Here is a 25,594-nt window from a genome sequence, read left to right as displayed (position 1 = left end):
GAGGCAGCACCCTCACCCCGGCTCCTTCCTCCCCGCAGCTCATCGCGTGGGAGCCGGAGCACGAGGAGGAGGCGACGGTGGTGACGGTGCGGCCCAACTTCCAGGACAGCGTGCACGTGGGATACGTGGCGGGGCTGCGGAAGTTCGCCGAGTACTTCACCTCGGTGCTGTGCTTCACCACGCCGGGGGACGGCCCGCGCAGCCCCCCCCAGCTGGTGCGCACCCACGAGGACGGTACGGGCGGGCGCTGCGTTCCTGCGGGATGGGACGGACCCTGCCCACCCTCGGGGGGGCCCCCGGGGAGGGGGGAGCGGCCCCCGACCCACACGGGGCCACTCGGTCCCACTGCAGGGCCCCGGGAAGCCCCGTCCAAGGGCAGCCCCCTCCACGCTCGCTCCTTGTGTGGGTCCCGTGGGTGCTGAGCCTGGGTGTCTTTGGGCAGTGCCTGGCCCCGTGGGACACCTCAGCTTCAGTGACATCCTGGATACATCCCTGAAGGTCAGCTGGCAGGAGCCGCTGGAGAAGAATGGAATCCTGACAGGTAAGGGAGCACCAGCAGGTACTGACTCCTGCATCAGTTCCCTTCCCGCTCTGTAGCATCTCCCCTTGGTCCCCTTCCCACCCCACAGCATCTCCCCTTTATCCTCTTCCCATTCCACAGCATCTTCCCCTAGTCCCCTTCTTACCTTGGTCCTCTTCGCACCCTGTAACATCTTCCCCCGATCCTATTCTCACCCCACAGCACCTCCCCCTGTTCCCATTCCCACCCCACAGCATCTCCCCCATGTTCCCTGCCCACCCCTGGCCCCGCTCAGCCCCTCGGGGTGGGCAGTGCAGGGGCTGACCCAGGGGGTGCATTCCAGGCTACCGGATCTCGTGGGAGGAGTACAACCGCACCAACACGCGGGTGACCCACTACCTGCCCAATGTGACCCTGGAGTACCGTGTCACCGGCCTCACTGCCCTCACCACCTACACCATCGAGGTGGCCGCCATGACCTCCAAGGGTCAGGGTCAGGTCTCCTCCTCCACCATCTCCTCGGGGGTCCCCCCAGGTGAGGTCGGCGGCGCGGGGATGCTGGGGGGGCTGTGGGTGGTGTTGGGGGGGTGAACAGCCAGTGCCACCCATCCCACCCTGTCCCCACAGAGCTCCCTGGTGCCCCCACCAACCTGGGCATCTCCAACATCGGGCCCCGCTCTGTCACCATCCAGTTTCGCCCGGGCTACGATGGCAAAACCTCCATCTCCCGCTGGCAGGTGGAGGCACAGGTAACGGGGGGTTCAGCAAGGGGGAGCAAGGGGGTGTTGGGGGGCAGCTCACCCCACTCCCATCCCACAGGTGGGCCAGAATGGCGAGGCTGAAGAGTGGGGGCTTGTCCACCAGCTGGCCAACGAGCCCGACACCCGCTCCATGGAGGTGCCCAACCTGAAGCCCTACACCTACTACAGGCGAGTGGCCAGGGCAGGGCTGGGGTGTCATCTCTGGGGGAACAGAGCCTTCTCACCCCCTGCTGTGACCCCCCTCAGTGTCTTCTCTAAGGGACCAGAGCCCTCTTGTTCCCCACCATGAATCCCCTCAGTGTCTTCCCCGGGGGACCAGAGCCCTCTCAGCCCCCACCATGACCCCTCTCTCCTCTCTCAGTTTCCGCATGCGGCAGGTGAACATCGTGGGCACCAGCCCCCCCAGCCTGCCCTCCCGGAGGATCCAGACCCTCCAAGCCCCCCCTGACATGGCACCTGCCAACGTCACCCTGAGGACAGCCAGTGAGACCAGCCTGTGGCTGCGCTGGATGGTGAGTGGGGTCTGTGCCCTACGGGCATGGGGGTCACAGGGAGTGGAGGGGGATGGAGGTGGGGATAGCTGTGGGACATCAGGAGTGATGGTGTCTGTCTCTACCAGCCCCTCCTGGAGCAGGAGTACAATGGGAACCCCGACTCCGTGGGGTACAAGATCCGGTACACGCGCGCGGACGGGCGGGGGCAGCCGGCGGTGCACGTGATCCGTGACCGTGTGGAGCGGGAGTTCACCATCGAGGACCTGGAGGAGTGGACCGAGTACCGGGTGCAGGTCCAAGCCTTCAACGCCATCGGAGCGGGGCCCTGGAGCCGCTCGGTGCTGGGACGCACCCGGGAGTCAGGTACCGCTGCCCACCCTGTGGCACTGGGCAGCCACCCCGGCTGATCCGGCCACTGACCCTCTCTGTCATCCCCCTGCAGTGCCCTCCTCTGGCCCCAGCAACGTGTCAGCACTGGCCACCTCCTCCAGCAGCTTGATGGTCCGATGGAGCGACATTCCTGAGGCCGACTGCAACGGCCTCATCCTGGGCTACAAGGTGAGCTGCTGTCTGCAGCCCTGCCCATCCCCTGCCTGTGCCCTGCAGCCTCATCCACAACCTTGGGAAGCGTGGCTTTCCCTGCGGGGAATCACCCCGCACACTGCCGGGTCCCCAGTTGTGCCACCCTGCCGAGCTGGTGCCCACGGGTGCCAGCCTTGCCCGACCGTGTCACACGGGCTCTGTTGCAGGTGATGTACAAGGAGAAGGGCTCGGAGGGCCGTGCCCAGTTCTGGCTGGCAGAGGGCAATGCCTCCCACAGTGCCCAGCTGACCGGGCTGGGCAAGTACACGCTGTACGAGATCCGCGTGCTGGCCTTCACCAGGATCGGCGATGGCACACCCAGCCGGCCCCCCGTCCTCGAGCGCACCCTGGATGACGGTGGGTGACAGCACCTGGGTGGGCCCGGGGGTCCCTGGGTACCTAAGGTCATCCCATCCTATCCCATCCCGTCCCTGTACCTTGGGGTGCTCCTTCTCCCCCTGATCGGGACACCCAGGGCTCCCGTTCCCTGGAGATGGGATCTGGCACTTTGCCCACACTCGTGAGCTCCCTGGTGAACCCCATCTCTCCCCCTCCAGTGCCCGGGCCCCCCGTGGGGATCCTCTTCCCCGAAGTGAGGACCACCTTGGTGCGGCTGGTCTGGCAGCCGCCCGCAGCACCCAACGGCGTCATCCTGGGTAGGTGGGGAGCCATGTCTGTCATGCCATGCTGGGATGCTCTGCAGAGTGGTTCAAAGGTCCTGTGGGAGCAGGAATCAGTGTGGGGAGGCAGAGATCAGCTCCCTGGAATCCCCTGAGCGTCTCGGAGCCCTCAGGGCTGGAGTTCCCCGCTTGGATGTCGGTCCCTGGGTGGGTGCGAGGGACCAAACCCCCAGGGCTGTCCCTGTGCAGGGGTTGGGATGGAGGGAGCGGCACACACAGAGGTGGCCCAGGCTGGTGTCCCCTCCCCAGCCCCACCATCCCTCTCCCTTGCCCTCAGCCTACCAGGTCACCCACCGCCTCAACACCACGGCGGTGAACGCGGCGGCCGTGGAGGTGCTGGAGGCGAGTGCCCGGCAGTTCACGGCCACCGGGCTCCAGCCCGAGGCCACGTACCTGTTCCGTGTCGCGGCGCAGACCCGCAAGGGCTGGGGCGAGGCGGCCGAGGCCCTGGTGGTCACCACCGAGAAGAGAGGTAACGCTGGGGGGTGCGGCCCGGGGCGGGGGGCTGTGCATGCCCACGCAGTGCTCCCAGCCCCCTGCCTCCCCCAGCCCGCCCGCAGCCCCCCGGGAAGCCGCTGGCGCAGCAGGAGGAGGTGCGGGCCCGCAGCGTGCTGCTCTCCTGGGAGCCGGGCAGCGACGGGCTCTCCCCCGTGCGCTACTACACCGTGCAGAGCAGGGAGCTGCCCGACGGAGAGTGGGCTCTGCACTCCACCGCTGTCAGCCACAACGCCACCGCCTTCGTCGTGGACCGGTGAGGGGGCTGGGGGTGACGGGGAACTGGGGAGAGGATGGGGGATGCTTTGGGTAGTTTGCCTGTGCCTCGGTTTCCCCATCTGATGAGAAGTGCTGACCTTGTGGACTGGCTCAGGGGGTCACCTGCTGGATTCACTGTCCCCATCCCGCTCTGCTCCCCCCAGGCTGAAGCCCTTCACCTCGTACAAGTTCCGCGTGAAGGCGACGAACGACATTGGGGACAGCGAGTACAGCGAGGAGTCGGAGTCGCTCACCACCCTGCAGGCGGGTCAGCACAGGCTGCACCTCCTGGGGCAGGGAGAGGGGGTGCCCCGCTGCCCATGGAATTCCTCCTGAGGGATTCCTCCATCCCCTCTGCCCTGGGCGTCTCCGCAGCCTCACCACCCTGTTCTCTCCCACAGCCCCTGAGGAAGCTCCCACCATCCTCTCCATCACCCCGCACACCACCACGTCGGTGCTCATCCGCTGGCAGGTGCTGTCCCCTCTGCCTCACGGGGTGTCACAGGATTGGCCTCCTGGCCCCTTGGGAGGTGGCACTGAGGCGTTCTGGGGACAGCCACCTCAGGGTGCCAGGGAGCCCTGGGTCAGAGCAGCCCCTCACTGTCCTCCCTCCCCATGCAGCCCCCAGCCGAGGACAAGATCAACGGGATCCTGCTGGGGTTCCGGCTGCGGTACCGGGAGCTGGTGTACGACAGCCTACGCGGCTTCACCCTGCGCGGCATCGGCAACCCCAGTGCCACGTGGGCCGAGCTCACCCGTGAGTGCCCATGGCCCCCCAACCCTGGGGACAGGGGGCTGGGGGTGACCCAGGGGTGGCAGGTGGGGGATAGGGCAGTGCAGCTTCCTGTGCACCCCGGCCTCTCCTGGGTACCAGGGTCAGGCTGTGCCCCTTCGAGTTGTCACTGGGCCGCTGGTGCCACCAGGTCCGTGGTCTCTAACATGCTTGTGTGCTGTTGCTGGCTCTGTCCTGCTGTGCACAGCCCCTGTGTCCCTGTAGCTCAGGTGTCTGTACCTAACACAGGAGTCTGTGTGATGTCCTGCTGTCTGTCTGGGTGTGCTGCTGTCCTCAGCCCCCACAGGGAACACGGTCACATCCACTCTGGAGGCAGCAGGGAAACAAGTGACAAGGGCAATGCCCGAGACAGGAGCTTGCCCTGTCCCCTGTGGAGACCCCCATGCTCAAACCCAGGCTGTGCCACTCAGGGGATGGGGCTGGAGGATGGAAAGGCTCCTCAGTGCTGTGACAGCCCTGCTGGCACCTGGGGGTGATGACACCCTCCCGGGGGGGTGGCCGTGCTGGGGTGGGCGCTGGGAGGTGGGGGCCCACCCGTGCCGTGCCGCGTGCGGGACTAACCTGCTCTCCTGCCCGTGCTGCCCAGCCGTCTACGCCGTGCACAACCTCAGCGAGGTGTCCCTCACCCAGTACGAGCTGGACAGTAAGTCACCACTCCCCTGTGTCCCCCTGTGTCCTCCCCATTGCCACCCTTGTGTGTCCCTCCCCTCCGCCTGCCTGCACTGTGGGATGAACTGGGGCACCCAGGGACCCCTCTGCCCGTCTGCTCCGGTTGCTCCTTGGGGACAACCCCTCGTCCCCAGGGAGGGGGGCTCTGCCGGGTCCCCTGGGGGTAGCAGGACCCCCTCACCACTGCAGAGAGGGCCTTACTCACCCCTTGTCCCTTTCCCCCAGACCTGAGCAAGCACCGGCGCTACGAGATCCGCATGAGCGTGTACAACGCCGTGGGAGAGGGGCCCCCCAGCCCCCCCCAGGAGGTGTTTGTGGGGGAAGCAGGTGAGTCCCTGTGGGGATGCCCATGGCTGGGGGCTGCAGGGAGGGAGCTCTGCTGCCCTGGTACCCCACACTGCCCAGCGAGGCAGGGCACCCCCCACATCAGTGTTGGGGTTCCCCTCCCTGGTCCCAGCTGAGCAGTCACATGTCCCCTCCCTCACTGCAGTGCCCACCGGAGCGCCCCAGAACGTGGCTGTGCAGGCGGCCACGGCCACCCAGCTGGATGTCACCTGGGAACCACCACCCGTGGAGAGCCAGAACGGGGACATACAGGGCTACAAGGTACCTCCTGGCACCCGGGAGGGGCTCGGGGACACGGGGGGCTCTGGGGAGCTGCTGCATTCCTGGCGGGCACAGGGTGTCCTGGGAAAAGCTGGGAGGTGCGTGAGTCTTGGGAAGGGATTCTGGGAAGATGCTGTAAGATGCTGGGTATCCCGAGGAGATCCCGGTGTCGATCCCGGTGCCGAGCTGCGGCAGGGCGGCAGATGGCGCCGTCGGCCGTGGAATGTGGCCGGGATGCAGCCGGGATGCAACCGGGATGCACCGGGATACATCGGGATGCAGCCGGGATGTGTCGGGATACATCGGGATGCAGCCGCGGTGATGCATCGGGTTGCTGCCTGCGTGCAGGGCTCTGTGGGGTGTTTGGGCACAGCAAAGGGCTCGGGGAAGGCGGGGTGGGTTAGATCCATGTGTGAACTAGGTCTCCATGCCCTCCTACCGCTCCTGCAGATCCACTTCTGGGAGGCACAGCGGCAGAACGAGAGCGCACGGGTGAAGACCCTTTTCCTGCCCGAGAACGGGGTGAAGCTGAAGAACCTGACGGGCTACACCTCATACTGGGTCAGCGTTGCCGCCTTCAATGCTGCAGGAGATGGGCCCCGCAGCCCCCCTGTGAAGGCACGGACACAGCAGGCAGGTGGGGCCCGTGGCACAGCCCCCCAGGCTCCGTGGGGAGCTGTCTCCGTGGGCGGGTGACTCCATGGGTCCGACTCCAGGGATTCCCCTTCATCTCAGCTGCACCCCAGCTCCTGTAATCCCGAGCAGAGCAGCCCTGGGCGCACCCTGGAGGGTTTGTGGGTTGGGGGCACGCGGAGATGGAGGTTTAAGCTGAGTTTTGAGAAGGATGAAGGTCTGGGGAAGAGAGACAAGGAGACCTCAGTCCCCCATAGAAATGGCAGGGTCTTTGCTGCAGAGGGGATGGGGCACAGAGGGGTGTGAGTTGATCACCACCATTAGGGTAGAGGCAGGGAGAGGGGCTGGCTTGAGCTGGGAGTGTCCCCTGGGAACTCTGAGCTGGCCCTGCTGCTCTGCCCCTTCGCAGCCCCCAGTGCCCCCGGGTCCATCCGGTTCAGCGAGCTGACCACCACGTCTGTGAACGTGTCCTGGGAGCCACCACCGCTGCCCAACGGCGTCCTCGAGGGCTACAGGCTGGTCTATGAGCCCTGCACGCCCGTGGATGGTGAGGGCTTGGCTGGGCTGTGCTCGAGGGGCAGCTGGGAGGGCTCTGGAGGGACCCAGCTCAGCCTCTGTCCCCGCAGGCGTCAGCAAGATCGTGACGGTGGATGTGAAGGGGAACAGCCCCCTGTGGATGAAGGTGAAGGACCTGGCCGAGGGGGTCACGTACCGGTTCCGAATTCGGGCCAAAACCTTTGCCTACGGGCCGGACGTTGAGGCAAACATCACCACGGGGCCTGGGGAAGGTATGGGGGACGTGGGCGGGATGTGGTGGGGCCGGGGGGAGATGTGGTGGGGACTGGCACGGCTGTGTGCCAGTTCATACCCCATCCCTCAGCTCTGCTCTGGGTCCCCAGGTGCCCCTGGCCCCCCCGGCGAGCCCTTCATCTCCCGCTATGGCTCAGCCATCACCATCCACTGGTCGAGCGGGGACCCCGGCCAAGGGCCCATCACCAGATACGTCATCGAGGCCCGTCCCTCAGGTACTGAGCTCCCTCTGCTTCCCATCCACACCTCGATACCAGACGTGCCCTGGGGTCAGGAGAGAGGGAAACTGTGGCAGGGTGTGCTGGCCTGTCCCAGGCCACCTGCCAGGCTGGTTGGGGATTAGGACCCAGTGTCTGTGGGTTGGCCATGTGCTCATCCATGAGGAAAAGACTGTGGAGTGGGGCTGGTGGAAAGGGCAGCACCTGGAGGGCACAGGGTCCTGGATGGAGGAACATCAGCCCCTCACCCTGGGGTGTCCTGCAGAACCAGCCCTTCCCTCCCAGCCCCCTTCTCTCTTCCAGACGAGGGGCTCTGGGACATCCTCATCAAAGACATCCCCAAGGAGGTGACCTCCTACACCTTCAGCATGGACATCCTCAAGCAGGGGGTCAGCTACGACTTCCGTGTCATCGCCGTGAATGACTATGGCTACGGGACCCCCAGCACTCCCTCCCCCTCTGTGTCAGGTGGGCAGCACGAGGGTGTCCTGGGGGGTTGCTGTCCCCCCTGTGCCAGAGGGAGAGCCCTGGTGTTGTTCTGTTCTCATGGCCATCACTGAAAGCCATCCCCTGGCTCCTACAGAGTCCCAAATTCCACTGTCAGCACTCCCCTTCCAAAGCTCCCTGTTATCCCCTTACCACGTGCATCCGGGTCTTATAAAATTCCCCGAGGGACCCCGTGCCCTGCAGTAGGGTCTGCGCATCCAGACTAGTTGTCCCCCATGCCTGTTCCCCTCTGACCCTCCCTGCTGTGCCCCAGCCCAGAAAACCAACCCATTCTACGAGGAGTGGTGGTTCCTGGTGGTCATTGCCCTGGTGGGGCTCATCTTCATCCTCCTCCTCGTCTTCGTGCTCATCATCCGTGGGCAGAGCAAGAAGTACTCCAAGAAGTCAGACTCAGGTGAGTGTGGGAGTGTGCTGGGTAGTGACAGGACCCTCCAAGTGCCAGCCCTGATCCCATGGGAGCCTCCTGGGGGTCTCCCTGCCTGCCTCTGGGGTCTGAGTGGAGCGGTGGGAGCCTCCCTTCCTGCCTGCCTTGGGAACAGCTGCCCCAGGGAGCCAGTGACACATGATAAGGATGCTGTGGCCTTCCCAGAGCACACTGGGAGCTAAAGATTAAATAACTGACTTGTCCCACAGTCAGCTGCAGAGGCAGGGCAGCCTGGGGGCTTGCAGAGGTCACTGGGATTAGCCAAACACAGCTCTGTTTTCTTAGCTCTATCAAGGGCTCAAATTGTGGGGAAAATCCAGACCTCCTCGCTAAGCAAACAGCCCCAGAGCTGGGAGCTGCAGGCACTGAGGCAGCTCAGGGGACTGAGCCAGGGTGGGCAGGCTGGGCATGGCTCATGGGCACAGGGCTGGGCAGTGGGCACAGGGCTGGCACCTCCTGGTTGTCCCCAGGCTGTGGTCACACTGGAGCCAGCACAATTCCTTCTGGACCATTCTCCAGCCCCCCTGTGCAGGGTCCAGATCCTCCCTGTGCTGTGCTGTGCTGCCTGGGGAGGGTCTGGGAGAGGCTGAGCATCCCATCCCCCAGGGAACAGCTCCAAGGCGACCGCCCTGAGCCACGGGGAGATGGTGAGCCTGGATGAGGGCAGCTTCCCTGCCCTGGAGCTCAACAACCGGCGCCTCTCCGTCAAGAACTCCTTCTGCCGGAAGAACGGCATCTACACCCGGTAAGGACCCCCCACCACAGCCCCCTCCCCACACAGGGGGACTGTTTCACTCATCGTGTCCATTCCTGCTCCATCGTGGGATGGGCACAGGGCTGGGACCCCCAGGGGTGACCCTGTTCTTCCCCATGGCCCCCTGAAAAGCTGGGACTCCCCGAGACACTGTGGATCACGGGATCAGGGTGTTTTTGGGGGAATTGGCCAACCAGCTTAGGGATGGTCCCTGAGCCTGTCCTGGGAGTCAGCTGGAGTTGTCCCCAAGTGGCACAGCCCAGAGGGGAGGGGACATACACTGACCCCCCACCTGTCCCCGAGGTCCCCACCCCGGCCCAGCCCCGGCAGCCTCCACTACTCGGACGAGGACGTGACCAAGTACAACGACCTGATCCCCGCCGAGAGCAGCAGCCTCACTGAGAAACCCTCCGAGGTCTCCGACTCCCAGGTGACCACCCAGGGCTGCACGTGGGGATCCACTTGGGGCAGGATGGAGGGTGCTGGGAGCCTTCCCTGGGCATCAGCCCTGCGCTCTGCCTGCCACGAGGCAGGTCCTGGTGCTCATTCGGGAATAGCAATGCTGCTCCTGCCCCATCTTGCTTTTCAGGCAGCAGCATCCCCACGGCTTCGTGGCACGGAGCCTGAGCGAAGCTGGCCCAGCCTTTGGCCCGTGTGCTGGGGATGTGACACCGTGGGGGGCTCACAGGGCTGCTGGGGACAGGGGCTGGGGGACGGGAGGTCAGCGGGGCTGGGGGACTGTCCTGCTGCCCGGTCGCTGGTGGCAACGTCCGCGGCTCTGCCAAGTCCACAAAATGCCACCTTTGTCTTGTCCCAGAGCAACGGGCAGCTGTGGCCGGGCAGGAGTGTGGCCATGGGAGCTCCCCGGGCAGGCAGCCCCAGGGAGGCCATGGGAGCATCACCCCCGGGATGGATCCCGGGCGGCATCTCAAAAGACGAGGCTGACTCCCAGGGGAAGGTCTGGGGGTCCCCAGGGCTGTCCCTGAGCAGGAGGGAACTGTCCCCAGGGGGGCCCCCCCTCGCTGCCTGCGCCGGCTGTTTCCTTGGCAGATGCCAGCCCTGCTCCCTGCGGCCCGAGCGGGGCTCGAGTGGCTTTTGAGGAGCTGTGAAGAGCGGCGGGAGCTGGCGCTGGCGCGGGGCAGTTCCCACCGCCCTCAATGGGCCCTTTGTGCGCCGCCGGGGAAGCTGAATCCAATTACCGGCAGCGCCGAGGCAGAGCCCAAAAACACCCCTCCCGCCAGCCCGGGGGCATTGCAGCCTCGGGGGGGCCCAGGAACCTTTTGTATAAGGTTTTGTGTTGTTTTAGCAAGAGGCAGAAACCCCCCAGTGGTGCTGCTGCCATCCCAGCCTCTAAATACTTTTGGGATGTACTTGCCAGCATTCCCGAAAGAGCACTGGGAAAGCACCAGGAAAACACTGGGAATCCCAGAATCATTTAGGTTGGAAAAGACCTCTGAGATCATTGAGTCCACCCTGTGCCTGATGCCCACCTTGTCCCCCAGCCCGGAGCACTGAGTGCCATGGCCAGGCCTTCCTTGGACACCTCCAGGGATGGGGACTCCACCACCTCCCTGGGCAGCCCCTTCCAGTGCCTGACAACCCTTTCCATGAAGAAATTCCTCCTGATGTCGCAACCTGAGCCTCCCCTGGCGCAGCTTGAGGCCGTTTCCTCCTGCCCTGTTGCTGGTTGCCTGGGAGATGAGGCGTTTGGGGCATTTTGGGGCTGGCGGGTGATGCCCCCACCTCCCCCCTCACTCCCTCATCCTGTTTTTCAGGGCAGTGACAGCGAGTACGAGGTGGATCCCGGGCACCAGAAGGCCCATTCCTTTGTCAACCACTACATCAGCGACCCCACCTACTACAACTCGTGGCGGCGGCAGCAGAAGGGCATCTCCCGGGCACAGGCCTACAGCTACACCGAGAGCGACTCGGGGGAGCCCGACCACGCCCCGCTCTCCAACAGCACCTCCACGCAGCAGGGCAGCCTCTTCCGTCCCAAAGCCAGCAGGACTCCCACCCCCCAGGCCCCCGCCAACCCCCCCAGCAGCCAGCCCGGGACCCTGTACCGCCCGCCCAGCAGCCTGGCCCCCGGCTCCAGAGCCCCCATCGCTGGGTTCTCGTCCTTCGTTTGATATTTAAACGGAAGCAAAAGAAAAAAACCAACCACCGAACGGGAGAGGGGAAAAAAAAAATTGAAAAAAAAAAAAAAAAAAGAAGAAAAAAAAAAGAAAAGAAAAGCCCCAAGAAATTAAGAGGGAAAAAAAAGCGGCGAGGGGGAGAAGAGGAGGAGGAAGGGGAGAGGCCGAAGGGCACCGAGGGGGAGCAGCCTCAGGCCCTGTGAGTGTTCCGCCTTCTCGGCAGCGCTGGAGCAGGAAGTGCTGTCCCCAGGTTGGGGAGCAGACCCAGCTCCCCTCTTTGGCCAAAGCTTCTGCATCGTGGACTCCTTGGGTGAGGTGGGTCAGGGGGGCTCTGGGTGCACTGGACGCCGCCCTTGGCACCCACCGGGGCTGCCCTGGAGCTGCTGCCGGACTCGCTGGGATCCCGTGGCTGCTGGGGGCTGGGTGAGGGGCCCCTACTGTGCCAAACCCCAGCCCTTCCACTTGTGGCTCCCCCAGGACGTGGGGACAAGCAGTGACACAGAGACCCCCGACTGTGGAGGGGAAGAAGAGCTCTGCTGATCTTCGAACCTCTGGACATGAACCCCCTGCTCTGGACCCACAAAGCCTTTGGGAGAAGGGGGCACCCCCTGTGTTAGGAACCCAGGGGACAGTTAATTCCTTCCCTCGCTTGTGCCTGGCCCAGCACAGCCCCGCAGGAGAACCCAGGACTTAAACCCCAGGAGAGCCCCGCCGGGGTGCACGTGGTGCTGAGTCCCCCCTGATTTTGCACCCCGGGGGATCTGGGGAGGACTCAAGTGGGGCAATACAGCAATTGTAGCCCCCCCTTGGCATTTCTGGTGGTTTGGGGCTTTTTAATGGGGTTTTGTGCAGAGGCCTGAGGGCATTTAGGGGTGGCAGTGCCCGGGGGGTCCATGGCCATGGCCATTTTGGGGGTCTCTGCACAGCAAAGCCCCCGCAGTGCCTATGGGTGAGCCAGCACCAGCCCGGCAGGGCCACGGCACCGGGGCTGAGCCGAGGGAAATGCCAATAAACAGCCTGAGGATCAGTGTGTCACCTCTCTGTCACCCTGCTATGCCAGAGAAAGGGCCAGCGGGATGTGTCCGTGTGTCCCACTGCCCTGCTGGGCTTGTGTCAGCCCCGGGGCACCAGGGAAGGCAAAAGGTGCCAGAGGTGCTGGGAGGGAGCCCAGAAGGGTGCAGGGAGCTGTGGGGGCTGTGTCCTGTGTGTTTCCACCCCAGTGGGATCTGTAGCTGCTGGGAAAGGGGGTTGTGGGACAGGGAAGGAGGGAGGTGACCCCATTGGTGCTTTGGGCACTTCCAGCAGCAACCCTGGCACTGGGGGTGGTTCACAGCCGTCCTCACTTGTTCTGCCCTTCAGGCCTAGCAGGAAAATCCAGGTGACACATTCAGGTTTCATCGCCTGTCTCCCCCCAGCAGTGAGTGGGGGGGCTGGAGCCGATCTGGGGAGGGCTCAGCTGCCAACGGTGCTGCCAAGGCACTGGGTCCATGGCTGGGGGCCACCAGGGCTGTGGGGTCTGCACAGCACCTGGAAGCCACGAGCCAGGACCCCAACCTGGTGTGGGCAAGGGGCTGCTAGGGGAGTGCTGTGCTTCTAGGGACTGGTCACCCGGGCTGCAGCTCCCCCCTGGACTGGGGAGAGTTGGGATGCTGTGGTGGCCTCACTGCTGAGCCACAGCCACCATCTGTCCCCTCCTCGGTGCAGGGTGTCCCCAGCCAGCGGGAACAGAGGGCATTGCTGGTGGGTGACTCATCTGACCTACTTGGGAGCTGGTGCTGAAGGCAGCACAGCACCCAGGGGTGCCTGTGCCCTTCCTGGGCACCAAAGGGAGCCCCAACACTCTGCTGGTGGAGATGGTGACATGAGGGCAGAGCAGGGCCTGCGTTTGGCTGGACAAATCCTGCTCTCATTTGCAGCCCAGCTCCAGCCCCAGGCATCCCGGCTTGTGCAAGAGGGACCTTCCTCCCACCAGGGCTGGGACACGGAGCCGACAGAGACACCGGGCAGAGCAGGTCTGGGGAGTTGAGCAGCACAGGTGAGTTCCCTGTGAGAGGGATGCTCCCTGTGCAAGGAATGCTCCCTGTGCAAGGAATGCTTCTCGAGCAAGGGATGCTCCTTGTACAAGGGACACTCCCTGTGCGAGAGATGCTCCCCGTGTGGGGGATGGTCCCCTGTGAGGGATGATCCATGTACCAGGGATGCTCCCCATGGGAGGAGCACGTGCCATCCCCTGTGAGCAGCACTGACAAGGTCCCCAGACGTGTCCCCCATTGAAGGGACAGCGGGATGCAGGTCCCAGTGCCACCCGTGTGGGGTCTGCGTGTGCTCTCTGGCACTGGGGTAGAGCAGAGCCCAGGCCCTGCTCGCCTGCCCTGGCCCGGCTCATCCCTGGCAGCGAGGAAGGAGGAGCCGGAGGTGCAGCCACATCCGCGGCAGGTTTGGCGCTGGCCCCGGGCCGGGAGGTGAAGCGAGCACCAGGGCCCTGCGGCAGCGACAGTGGCCAAGGTGGGAGGAGCCCTTTGTGCTCGTGGTTTCCCACGGCTGAGGGGTGGGATCCCACATCCCAGCATGGCAGTCAGTTGGCTCTCTGCTCCCCGGGGATGGTCTGGGAGCTGCGCAGGGCACAGAGCCCGGTTTGGGCACAGCAGGGATGGGCTGAGTGCCAGTGGCACAGGCAGGGGCTCTCGCTCACCTGTGCTGTCTCAGTTTTCCCATGGCACGGATGGAATGGGACCCAGCAGGCTGGCAGGGGAAGGCACTGAGCACAGCCACCTGTCTGCCACCTTGGCTTTCACCACGCTGCTGTCACAACCAGTCCCTCCATCCCGGCCCCTCCAGGCAGGTGTGGGCTGCCCGTGCCCATCCCCAGTGCTGCCGGCACTGCCGGCTCTCCGGGCTGCTCCGTGCAGGGGGAGCTGTCGGCACCGATCAGTCCCCGGGGACTGAATTGGCCTTGACATCTCTCCCAGGCGCTGCTCCGGTGGCCTGCAGTTCTCCCAAGGGCAGAGCACCTCTCGCTGTCAGCGCTGGGGGAGCCAAAGGGGGGCACAGGGGACACGCTGCACCCCCAGACCTCTCTGGGTGGATGAGGCAGCGCTGGAGCGGGACCTGCTCCCTGCCCCAGGTGCTACAGGGAGATGTTTATGTGCCAAAAACAGGGGCTGTGACCAGTAAAACTGGGTTATGATTTATCTGAAATTCTTTGTTTTAGAAGCAGCCCTGCAGCCTGGGTTCTCCCTGTCCTCCAGATCTCTCTGGCTCCCCGCCAGCTCCTGGGGCAGAGCCAAGTGTGCCATGTCCCCACCTTTCCCTTGCCCTGGGCCATGGGGACAAGGACAGCCCCTCCTGCCACACCGGGGGCCAGACGGGACTCGGCGCATCCTCAGAGCCCCACGTGCCCGGGGCACTGCACCGTGCCAGGGGTGGCAGGGAGAGAAGAGCAGAGGACAGACCCAGGTCTGTGCACCCTGTCCCTCAGGTGTGGGTACACCACACTGAAGGGGTCCCTGTGCCGAAGCTGTGCCAGGGCAGGGGGTTTCCATGGGCGCTGCCAGCCACGGTGGGTCCCTGCAGAAGCCACGCTCCAGGTGGGATCATAGAATCGGAGGATGGTTTGGGTTGGAAGGGAACCTAAAGACCATCTTGTTCCAATATGGAAACCCAGATCTCCTGGGAGAAGCTGGGATGGCTGCATCCCATCCGGGTGATGGTTTCCTGGGTGGGTGGTGAGCTGTGGGAGCTCCTTCCCTGGCACCCAGAGAGAGTGTGCCAGCTGGGGAAGGCAGGGTGAGCCTGCCCACTGCAGGCTCCGACCTGCACACTGCTCACCCCAGTGGCACCCCAAGAGTGCTGAGATGCCAGCAGTGAGCAGTACAACCTGCCGGGATTAGCTGGATAACTGCTCACCCTGCTCACCCCTGGGCAAACGGTGTGGGGAAGGGGTGAAACCCCCGAGCTGTGGGTGCAAACTGGTGTCTCTGGTTTTAGTGGGGCCGGTGGGGAGGCTTCTGGCAGCAGCCAGCGCTGGGCCGTGGGGCTGGGTGGATTTGGGGGGGCTGTGGGGGCAATGCCTCGTTCCTGGCACCCTGGGGTATCCGAGGGCGATCCCCAGCACTGGGGCTCAGGGAAAGCACCCCGCTGGCTCGGCAGTGCCGGCAGACAAAGCTGGCAGGCGCTGATGGCAGGAGGAGGGGATGGAGCTGCTGGGAACTTGGGCGCTTCTCCCTGCCCTGCTTTTCAAAGCGCTTTTCAAGCCTTTTCTTTTTTCTTCCCTGCTTTCAAAAGCTACTGAGAAGCAGCAAAAGGAACCGGCGGTGGCTGAGGAGGGCGGGAGCGCTGAGCTCCGTGATCCTGAGCCGCCCAGCACCCCGACCTGGCTGCCGCCTCCCCGGGGCCGGATCCAGCCCCGGGCTCTGCGTGGCTGAGGGAGCGTGGAGGGGGCCCGTCTCTCCCAGGCAGTTTTTCAAGTTGAGTGGGTGCCTGCTCTTCCCAGCCGGAGCCAGGCCAGCCCGAGGGAGCCTTCCCGGCGGCTCCCAGCAGCCGGTTGATGCTAATCCCTCCTGACTGCGCTGTCTCAGCCATCTCCCTGCTCCCGTGACAGCGTCAGGTGAGGCGAGCAGAGCTGCACCGGTGTCACACCAGCCTTCAACCCTGTCCCCACGTGAGTGGGTCGAGCTGCCGGTGGGGGCTCTGGCAAACCCTCCTCCTCTTCCTCACCCACCAAAAAACCACTGTTGCATCCAGCGGTGGCTCACAGGGGACCCCTGCTCAACTGCAGGCTTTGCCTCTTGCCTCAGTTTCCCCACATGGAAAGGAAGAAAAACAAAATTTGCCAAGCAAATGGGTTGGGAAAATGGTACTGAAGGGAGCAGCACGGCCCAGGATGGAGCCAGCAGGCATGAGCGAGATGGTGCTGGGCACCCGGGCTGGGGGCAGAAGCTGTGCCCTGGGTACCAACCCCAGCATCTCTGCAGTGCCACACCCACCCTCAGTGCCCACTGCAGTGCCAGCTCCGTGTGTGAGACACTTCCCTTCCCACTGAGGGAAGTGTCAGCACCAGATGAGCCATCACAGTGCCCAGTGCTGCCCAGCCTGGTGCTGCCACCATGGGCCCCCAGATCGTGCTGCCGGGCCCAGGGAATGGAGCTCCTTGCACCAGTGACATGAGAGACCTTTGGACCTCACAGCGTCGTGTCCCAGCACTTGAGATCCCAGAGCTGCATGGCTGGAGCATCCCAGGACCCCACTCACCACCCCCTGCACCCCATCCTGGCTCCCTCCACAAAGACGCCAGATGCTCCGGAATATCCAAGAAACGCTGCATTAGGCAGGTTCGGGATAATCTCAGCTCTCCCGCCCCTTTTCTCCCACAAAGGTCTTGTCTTAATCCCCGCGAGCGAGCGGCTGTGCAGCCCAGCACTCTCCCTTTCAGCCCCTCACCAGCTCCGGGGGGCTGGGATGGTCACGGAATCCATTACCAGCACTGGGGGGGCCATGGAGCCCATCCCGAGAGCCGGGGCGGCCATGGAATCCATCACCAGCTCCGGTGGGGCCGTGGAACCCAGAGCCAGCACCAGCGCCGGAGGTCTGGAGTGGCCTTGGAGCCCCTGTCATCGTGTCCTGGCCACTGCCCACCCAAACCACCCATGGCCTGGAGGGACCCCACGGCCCCCCGAGGGGGATGGAGCAGTGGGGCTGGCTGAGAACAGGGAGATGGGGGCGGCGGAGGGGAAGTGTGGGTGCTACAGCCCCGTGGGTGTCACAGTCACGATCGGAACGGTGGCATCCCTGCACCGCGCCTGGGAGGGGCCGGGAGACCCCACTCACAACCCCCCTCCAGGGGAAGCTTCCCGCGATCCCGCCCCCCCAGCGCATCCCCGCGGTGCCGGGACCCCACTCATGACCCCACTCAGGTCCCCGCTCCCGCGGGACCCCCCTGAGCGGGGCCGCGTTGGGGACAAGGGTCACTCCCCCCCCCGGCCCCCCGCCCCACTCGGGTTTGAATGGAGGGCGTGGGACAGCCCGTGACGTAGCGCGGCGCCATTGGCCCGGGCGGGGCGATGACATCACCGGCGCGGCGGGGGGGCTCCGTTCCGGCGCGGCGCGGCCATGGACCGGCGGCGGCGGGGCCCGGGCGAGCAGGTACGGGGGGGCCGGGGGCTCCGGGGGTCGGGCCGGCTCGGGAAGCCTCGGCTCGGCTCGGCTGGACCGGCTCGGCTGGACCCTGCTCGGGGGGAGGCAGCCGCGCTCGCTCGGCTATTGTCCGGTGAACGGGCGGGGTCCCCGGGGCTGCCCCGCTCCGGTACCGGGCAGGGGGGGCGGCGGTGACCCCCCACCTCAATTCCCGCAGGGCCGTGGGGTCTGTCCCGTGGCGCGGGTGGGAGAAAGGGTTAACAGGATGCGGAGCGGTGTTTGCCCGGAGTGGGGCACCGGATCGGCACACCCCGCCCCGCCGGCGACCGGTGGCCGCTCGCCCGCAGCTCCGGCGAGCCCCGCGCGGGGCTGGCGGTGGTCGGAGCCGGCGGTGGTCGCGGCCGGGGCGGTGGCTGCCCACGGCCCGTCTCGGGGAGGTGGATCCTCCCCGTGCTGGAGCGGCTCCAGGGGCACCCCGGGGCTGGGCGCCGACGGGTGCTGAGTCAGAGCCGCCCGAAATCCCCGTCCCTCTCATCCCCCGGCGGCCCGGGACAGGGCTCGAGGTCCCGGCCGGCTCCCAGCCTGCCCTGCTCCCAGTCCCTGCGCGACACGCGCCGCTCCCATGGGTGCCCCGCAGAGAGGGACCTGCCCTGCTCTGCCAGCCCTGGGCACGGGACTGGCTCCCCAACCCGCTCCGGTGCCCCAGAGAGAGGGAGCTGCGCGGCTGTGCCAGCCCTGGGCGCGGAGCCGGCTCCCAAACCCGCTCCGGTGCCTGTGGAGCTGGGACTCAGTGGGCAGCGGCCGCTCGCGGGGCGCTGGACTCGTCCCACGCCGCCCCGGTTTGACCCCGGCGGCAGCAGCAGCGTTAAGTATAGATGTTTCCAAGCGCCGAATCTATGGATCAGGAGGGCTGTTTCAAAGGGAGTTGGGATCTATACAGTAGGAAAGCTGTTCCAAAGGGATCGTTAATGGGCTGGGGTAGAAACTGAGGCAGAGCGTGCACTCTGCACCCCGGGACGGATTGCTCGCTCCCCGGCCGAGCGCACAGTAAACAAGTCTGTTTTGGACGCAGCTCCCTCGGAAACCGTGGAGCGATTCCAGCTGAGGTTTAGCCCCGGGGAGGCTCGGTGGGTTTGGGTCTAGGGGTGCAGAGCGAGGCTGCCCTGAGCCCCCATCCCCGGGGGTCCGTGCCATGGGCTGCCCGGCCGCGGGGCTCCCTGCGCGGCCCCCCCGGCCAGCCCCGCTGCCGGCGGCGTTGTGCTGACCGTGCCGCTCTCTCCCTTTGTTCGCTGGGTTTTGTCCTGAGCGCAAACAGCCGCCGCGGGCCCCCCGAGCCGGCTGCTGTGTGCTGCGGGCCCCCCGGCAGGTAGGGAGCCGTGGCCGCGCTGTGGGAAGTCTGCCTGTTTACTTCCCGTCCACCCCAGCGAAACCGCAGGAATTCGGAGCCCGGCGGAGGTCGGGAGGTCTGTTTAGCCCCGGTATCCTGTCGGACCCCGGCCAGCCCCTGTTGTTGTGAGAGAAGGAGCCAGGACCAGCGAGGAGATAACCTTTCCCCTCGGAAGAGTCCCCTCCTGGCTCTGGAGAGCCGCGGGCTGGTTCGTGGCCCCATAGCAGGAGGATTTATGGTCCTGTGCGTGTTCTGGCGTGTCCTGCCAATAGTTCCTTGCTGAACTCTGGCTACCTCCTGGCTGTTGGCAGTCCCTCGGGGAGCGCTTCTCTGCTTTTGGCACTGGTGTGCCGGCGCTGGGGCGGTGAGTTCCCCAGCCTGGCGCTGCTCCGTGTGCCGAGAGCCCTGGCGAGAGCCAAGCTTTGCCTCCCGCCCTCCCCGTGTGCCATCTCGCCGTCCCTGCCTCTGATGCTCGCTGTCAGTTGCCTTTCAACTTCCAGAGGCTGCTCCGTGCATCCCACGGCTGAGCTGCAGCGGCGTCCCGATGCCAGGGACAGGACCAGACCTGTCACCGCGCCGGGGTGGAGGCGGTCACCGGGGCGCCGGGGCTGCCCACACTGACAGGACCGTCTGCCCCCAGGCCCTGGGAAGACTCGCTGGGGAGCCCGACCGAGGGTGTGACAGCGGCTCGGTCCCCTCCCGGGGCTGGCAGTGACAGGGTGTGATCCATGCCCTGTCTCCAGCAGCCGTCTGCCAGGCTCCAACATCAAAGGGCCGCCTGCGCCGGATCCCCGAGGGGCAGCGCTTCCCAAAGTGGGGCTGAGCAGGCTCCGTGTCCTCCCTGCCCCCTGTGAGGGTTCTCCCTGGCCCTGGGCGGTGTGGGGGGCCCAACCGGCCCGGCCCAGCCCCTGCCCCAGCACCCGGCAGGGTGGGGAGAGCATCCTCTGATCTCGGGGCTGCAGGGGCTGCAGAGCCTGGGGTGCTGTGCATGGCAAAGCCGGGGAGCTCGTTTGGAGCCGGCCGGGCCGGCCGGGATGCTTTCCTGGCTTGGCTTTCCCAGCCTGGGAGCAGGACGAGCCGGGGGCAGGACGCGTGGGAGCGTGGCTGGACTCGGCATTTCCCCTGTGTGTGTGAACCCATTCTCTGTCCTCCTTCTTTGAGCCTCTTGTCCCTCTGGTCCCCACGTGTGACTGGTGCTGAGCGGGATGAGATGGAGAGGATGGACGAGGGGGTCTCGTGGGAAGCCTGCGTCATCAGGGTATGTGGTCCTGTCCCATTTCCACACTGGCTGCAGGATCCCACTGTTCTGCAAGCAGATACTCATTTACAGGGACAATTGTGTCCCTGGGCACCTGAGGCTCTCACTGCTCAGAGCTCATGCTAACAAAGGGCTCAGAGGGCAGGTGGGAAGCGGCACAGGGCTGTCAGTACACTTTATCCCTTTTCCTCAACCCGTGCTCGAAAGTCTCATCCCCTCCCCTTGCTCCAAAGCACTGCTGGGACTTGGCCCTGCTCTGGGCTCTCTGCCTCAGGATGGGCAGTGCTGCCAGGTGCCTGTGAAGTCTCTCGGGTTACCAGCAGCTTCCCCTGGTAGGTGGCTGGAGAGGCAGCGCCAACGATGCCTGGCCTCGTTTCATTTGTGAAAGCGCCGGCAGCGGGAATGTCACAGGATCCGCTCTCCCTGAGCGAGAGGAGGAGAAAAGGGCTCTGTGTGCTGCTCCCCTGGGCAGGATGGGGTGGGCAGCTGGGCTGTGCGGGCAGCAGAGCCCCACTGTGCTGCCATCACCCCTCGGGGTGAGCTGGGGGGGAAACATCGAGGGGTGGGGGAGATTTTGGCTGCTGTGAAAGAGCTTTGAGGGCAGGACTGTTGGGGGGGGTGTGTGTGTGTGCTGGTTTGGGGGCTGTGATGGTGATGGAGCTCTGCTGGCCGGGGTGGCTGCACTCCGCTGTCCCACTCCAACCTCCCGGTGGCCCCTTTGGTGCGGCTTGCAAAGTACCTCACAAATGCTGAACTTGGCCCCGAAATCTAAATACGAGGCAGGGACAGTCCCCAGATGGCCTAAATCAGCAGCACGGTTGCCTGGCCCAGCTGGGGAGCTCGCCGGGAGTGTTTGTTTTATGGAAAACCAAAGGCTGGAGGAATGCCGGCCTGGAAGGAGACTTGGGAAGGGGAAGGCGTTCGTGCCGTGCACACGCGCTCAGCCGGGCACGCACGAGATCCTGCGAGGGAGCGGGTCCTGCTCAGGCTGGGCCTCTCCGGGGTGGTGGGATCCTGCACGGGGCTGGACAGGGAGTGTGGCCACGTGCCACCAGTGCCCTGGCCGGCCCCATATGGAAGCCATGCACGGGAGGGCTGGGCACCAGGACTTTGCACCCACTGGGGGTCAGAGTCCATCCTGCCTGGCTGCAGCCTGCCTGAGGTCCTGTTGCTCCTGCAGGGGACAGGAGGGTGTCACAGGGTGGATTTGGGGAGGGACGGGGGGTGGAGCCCTCCCTTTGCCATGCTGGGAGCTGGGCGGTAGGTCCCGTGGCGCCCTGCAGTGTCCAGCTAAGCGGGGTTGGGGTGTGCTGGGACCGTCGCTGCCCGTGGGCTGTGGGGACAAGGCTGGCTTCCAGCCGACCCTGCGGAGCCATTCAGCTGCACCCTGGGGCTGGGTGGGCAGCAGGGGGATGTGGCCCCCACCCCAGGCTCGCTCAGAGGACAGACGTGTCCGTCCCTTCCCCGTGCGTGTCACGGGGCCGCGGTGTCGCCGGCGGTGCCCGCGGGGAGGAAGCGGGCGGCCACAAGCCCTTCCTCCCCGGCAGCCCCTCCCGGGACCACCTGGGGCTGCCTGGCGCCATGGGAAGCGCGGGATGCGGTGACGTGGTCTGTGTCCTTGTCCCCTCCCGCGTGGCTCCGGGCACGGGGCTGGACAGGTCGGCCGTGGCACCGAGGGGCCCGTGGGAAGGAGTAACGTGCCCGTGCACACCCCACCCCGCCGGAGCCCTCGTCATTACTGTCACCTCTGAGTCACAGCCGTGACGATGAGGTGGCCGGGGAGGGTGGGGATGGTCACACACGGGCTCATCGCCGGGGAGCAGTGAGGATGGAGGGGTTTGGGGTGCAGCAGCGCTGTGTCCCCATGTCCCCCTGCTGCCAAGCGTGAAGAGGTACCCGTGGGGTGCTTGTGTGTCCCCCGCCCCGGCTCCCTCTGTCCCCCTGCTCGGCGTGCGGTGCCTCCCGGGGGCTCTACGCCCTCCTCACACACTTCCTGCCGTCTGTTTCCAATTCCTTCTGGCGTCTGCTCCTTTCTGCTTTCTTCCAATTAAAAAAAAAAAAAATCCCAGGCATCTCCTCGGCGTGCGACTGGCGGAGGCTGGAGCTGCCGTGCCCCGCTCCAGCGGGCTGGGGCTGCACGGGGAGGGGACAGGGGTGCCCTGCATCCCTTTTGGTGCCCGTTCATGTGGGGCACAGGGGCAGGGATCATCCCAAAGGATCCCTTTGCCCAGATCTTTCTCCTCTGGATGTCTGCTCCGTGGATAAGGTCTGGGACCCGCTTCAGGGGGTGTGGGGAGCTTGGGAGGGGTCTGAGGATGTGTTCCCCATGGAACAATGCCCCGTGTGGAGGCTATTCCTGAGGGAACCAAGCAGCTTGTGGGCATGGGGTCGCATTTTGCAGCTTGGCAGCGTGAAGGCCCGTCCATGTCCTCAAAGCCTGACCATGTCCCTCTGTCCTCTCCCCCAGGAGTGACCCGTCCGTGACGCCGGTGGGACCCCAGCCGTGGAGCCCCAGCTGTGAGCACCGGCCGGGCCGGCGGGACACGGTGCAGCTCTGCCCAGCCTCCCCTCACCGCCACCATGCCGATCCTCAAGCAGCTCGTGTCCAACTCTGCCCACTCCAAGCGCCGCTCTCGGGCCGACCTGACGGCCGAGATGATCAGCGCGCCCCTGGGGGACTTCCGCCACACCATGCACGTGGGGCGCGCGGGGGACGCCTTCGGGGACACCTCCTTCCTCACCAGCAAGGCCGGGGAGCCGGTGCCGGAGGCGGGCGAGGAGCCGGGAGCCTCCAAGCCCAGCCTGCTGTCCCGCCGCTTCCGCAGCAGCAAGCGCTCGCAGTCGGTGACGCGCGGTGACCGGCGGGACATGCTGGGCTCGCTGCGGGACTCGGCGCTCTTCGTCAAGAACGCCGTGTCCCTGCCCCAGCTCAACGAGAAGGAGGTGGACAGGAGCGCGGGGCAGCTGCCCAAGAGCCTCTCCTCCAGCCCCGTCAAGAAGCCCGAGGAGATGAGCCCCGAAGAGCAGCAGCGCCCGAACGGGGCGGCCGCGGGGCCGCTGAGCCCCAGCTTGGACGAGCGCGACTTCGGGGACATCACGGAGCTGCCCGTCGTGGTGGCCAAGGGCGGGGCGGGCATGAAGCACGCCGAGTCCATCATGTCCTTCCACATCGACCTGGGGCCCTCCATGCTCGGGGACGTCCTGAGCATCATGGATAAGGATCAGTGGGAGCAGGACGAAGACCCCGAGGCGGAGGAGAGCCACGAGGAGGAGGGGGAGGCCGCCCTGCCCGGCTCCCCGGTGGTGGCGGTGGTGGCCCCGCCGAGCCAGAGCCCGGCCCGTGGGCCCAGGGACAGCAGTCCAGCATCCAGCTGCACCTCGGGGCCCGAGGAGCGCAGCCCTGTCCCCAGGCCACCGAGCCAGCGGGGGGGGCCCCCAAAACGCCCCGACAGGGAGTTCTCGTTTGCTGATGAAGATGATGATGAGATACGAGTATAAAGGAGGGCGACCGAGCTGAGGGTCTGGTTCTCACTGCGGTTCTTGGACATGGGGCTGAACACCCCGGTGCTAACAGTGGCACCAGGGAAGATGTGACTCCTCCCTCCTTCCCTCTCCCTGTGCCGTGGCAGGACAGTGATCTGCTCCCAGGGCCGGGGGCATTCCCGACATCTCTCAGCACTTCCTGGGAGGGGAAGGCAGACTCGATTTTGGTTCTTTCTCTTGGACTTTGGATATTAGCTCTTTTCTCCCGCCCCCCTGCCCATTTAAAGCAATTTAGGATCCAACAAGAAGAGCCTTTGGAGTTCTAGCCCCTGTAGTAATATATATATTTTTTCCGCCGTACAGTTTTTACTGTTTTCTGATTTGTACTTAACTTTCTTTACTCTCGCTTTTGGTTTTAACGGAGGGGAGATTTCCTGCGAGGAAGAACTTGGCTCTGGAGCTCAGAGGTGGCCCACGACTGTGGGCAGCTCCGCCTCCCTGGGTTTCTTGTGGACTTTCTGCAGACCAAGAGCCTCCAGCCCTGTGCCATGGCAGGTGCTCGGATGCATGGATGGATGGATGGATCCATCCCAGATGCTTGACTCTCCAACCAACCCGGGGGTCACAGGGATGCCCCCAGCCAGCCCAGGCACTGGCTGCTCCTGGGGGTGCTGATGGAAGCGTGGGTCTGTGCCCCCTGGGAGGAGCACCTGGAAGCCCCCTGAGCCAGGGAGCCCCGATGTTGTGGGGCCAGTGGGGCCAGGCAGTGCCGACACTGGGCTGGTGCAGGCGGCTGGAACAGGAGGTTTTATACCATGTATGTACAGATGCAAAGAATAAAAGGAAATGGTAGTGACTGCAGTGGCCTGAGTTCCTGAGGGATGAGATCTGTGGGGACCTGCTCCCCAGGCAGGACCAGTTCCCTGTGCTGCTGCTGTCCCCGGCCCCCGTCCTGCTGCCTCCACCTTCGAGCCCATCCCTGGCTGTGATCCTGTCCTGGCCAGAGTTTGGGCACCTGCAGTGGCCGTGCTTTCTTGGCCCATGGTGGGAGGAAGCGGGAGAGCTCCTGCTGGCCGGATCTGGCTCCGGGCTGGGCCCCTCCGGCCACGCGGCTCCTGCCAAGGGACAGCTCTGCCAACACTGCTCTGCCCCCAGCCCTGCTCCCTCCCTGCCAGCCAGGGAGGAGGGGAGGGTGATGGTGGGGCAGGACTGGCTGTCCCTGCTCCCACGGGCGGGGGGCCAGGGCTGGGGGTGCCCTGGGGGCTCCCGTCCCTGCAGGGTATCCATAGCCCTGGATGATCCTGGCATGGAGAGCAGGGCAGATCACTCCCATTCCAGAGCCAGCTTCCCACAGCTCAGCCACTGGTGTAATGGGGCTCTGCCAGTGCCAGGACTGCCTTCCCATTCCAGCCCCAGAGCCCTTCCCAAGTGGGTGGAGAGCGTGGCTCTGCTGGGAGTACCAGCCAGGACCTCCTCACCAGTGATGGAGAGGGAAGGATTTGGCCCCCCCAACATCTCCTAGCCCTAGGAGGGGCTGGCTGCCCCAGTCCTCCCAAATGGATGTCCCCTGGTGAAGCCGGTGGGAGCGGGCAAGTGCTGCTCCACAGTGGGGACACAATGGGGTCCTGTGCGTGCTCTTGGCAGGACACAACACCCTGGGCAGGGGACATTGGGCCATTGTCTGGGACAGGGAGAACAACAGCAGCTGCAGCTGGTAGCTCTGAGCTCACCAGGCTGCCTCTGCCCCCATTGCCAGGGCACAGCCCCCTGTCCTGTGCCAGGGTCCCGTGTCCATCCCCCGAGCCGATGGTCCTGGTCGCTGTCCCCTGGGAGGTCACCAGGCTGCTGGGGGACACCTGGCTCCTCCTGTCCCCGAGGGGTGCTCTGACACAAACCAGCAGGGCAGGGTGGCTCCCTGGGCTTTGCACCCTCTGCCAGGACCCCCTTGCTCCCTGGGGCTGTGGGGATGGGGGGGCCCTGGGGTGACCCTTC

At 65.4% G+C, this 25,594-nt stretch overlaps 2 protein-coding genes across 6 annotated transcripts in view; both read left to right on the top strand.

Annotated features, from left to right (window-relative positions):
* Nucleotides 1–12,372, top strand: part of SDK2 (sidekick cell adhesion molecule 2) — a 47,090-nt gene extending 34,718 nt beyond the window's left edge. Inside the window, exons 19-45 of one of the 2 annotated variants that reach the window (XM_032706988.1) lie at nucleotides 39–234; nucleotides 443–541; nucleotides 864–1,055; nucleotides 1,148–1,269; nucleotides 1,340–1,449; nucleotides 1,643–1,793; nucleotides 1,901–2,138; nucleotides 2,218–2,333; nucleotides 2,525–2,714; nucleotides 2,915–3,013; nucleotides 3,315–3,509; nucleotides 3,587–3,788; nucleotides 3,955–4,058; nucleotides 4,192–4,262; nucleotides 4,412–4,547; nucleotides 5,170–5,226; nucleotides 5,478–5,579; nucleotides 5,743–5,858; nucleotides 6,309–6,495; nucleotides 6,901–7,038; nucleotides 7,118–7,279; nucleotides 7,391–7,516; nucleotides 7,823–7,987; nucleotides 8,280–8,420; nucleotides 9,057–9,195; nucleotides 9,508–9,634; nucleotides 10,980–12,372. In XM_032706988.1, the coding sequence (XP_032562879.1) occupies nucleotides 39–234; nucleotides 443–541; nucleotides 864–1,055; nucleotides 1,148–1,269; nucleotides 1,340–1,449; nucleotides 1,643–1,793; nucleotides 1,901–2,138; nucleotides 2,218–2,333; nucleotides 2,525–2,714; nucleotides 2,915–3,013; nucleotides 3,315–3,509; nucleotides 3,587–3,788; nucleotides 3,955–4,058; nucleotides 4,192–4,262; nucleotides 4,412–4,547; nucleotides 5,170–5,226; nucleotides 5,478–5,579; nucleotides 5,743–5,858; nucleotides 6,309–6,495; nucleotides 6,901–7,038; nucleotides 7,118–7,279; nucleotides 7,391–7,516; nucleotides 7,823–7,987; nucleotides 8,280–8,420; nucleotides 9,057–9,195; nucleotides 9,508–9,634; nucleotides 10,980–11,336 (4,038 nt within the window). In that variant the 3' untranslated portion in view covers nucleotides 11,337–12,372. Of the gene's footprint in view, nucleotides 1–38; nucleotides 235–442; nucleotides 542–863; nucleotides 1,056–1,147; nucleotides 1,270–1,339; nucleotides 1,450–1,642; nucleotides 1,794–1,900; nucleotides 2,139–2,217; nucleotides 2,334–2,524; nucleotides 2,715–2,914; nucleotides 3,014–3,314; nucleotides 3,510–3,586; nucleotides 3,789–3,954; nucleotides 4,059–4,191; nucleotides 4,263–4,411; nucleotides 4,548–5,169; nucleotides 5,227–5,477; nucleotides 5,580–5,742; nucleotides 5,859–6,308; nucleotides 6,496–6,900; nucleotides 7,039–7,117; nucleotides 7,280–7,390; nucleotides 7,517–7,822; nucleotides 7,988–8,279; nucleotides 8,421–9,056; nucleotides 9,196–9,507; nucleotides 9,635–10,979 lie in introns of those variants that run through there. The other variant, XM_032706989.1, reaches the window with a different exon arrangement.
* A 5,043-nt stretch (nucleotides 12,373–17,415) lies between these two features.
* CDC42EP4 (CDC42 effector protein 4) lies at nucleotides 17,416–24,463 on the top strand. 4 transcript variants are annotated; one of them, XM_032707034.1, is made up of 2 exons: nucleotides 17,416–17,483; nucleotides 22,587–24,463. In XM_032707034.1, exon 2 carries the CDS (start codon nucleotides 22,700–22,702, stop codon nucleotides 23,615–23,617), a length of 918 nt encoding a protein of 305 aa, XP_032562925.1. In that variant the 5' UTR covers nucleotides 17,416–17,483; nucleotides 22,587–22,699; the 3' UTR covers nucleotides 23,618–24,463. The 4 variants fall into 4 exon arrangements, with proteins under 4 accessions (XP_032562925.1, XP_032562928.1, XP_032562927.1 ...); XM_032707037.1 differs by lacking the exon at nucleotides 17,416–17,483 and adding an exon at nucleotides 17,587–17,607; XM_032707036.1 differs by lacking the exon at nucleotides 17,416–17,483 and adding an exon at nucleotides 20,139–21,310.
* Nucleotides 24,464–25,594: the final 1,131 nt, after the last annotated feature.

Source organism: Chiroxiphia lanceolata, chromosome 19 (genome assembly GCF_009829145.1).
Source record: "Chiroxiphia lanceolata isolate bChiLan1 chromosome 19, bChiLan1.pri, whole genome shotgun sequence".
In the NCBI taxonomy this organism is placed as follows: Eukaryota; Metazoa; Chordata; class Aves; order Passeriformes; family Pipridae; genus Chiroxiphia; species Chiroxiphia lanceolata.
This window is presented reverse-complemented; position numbering and strand designations above follow the sequence as displayed.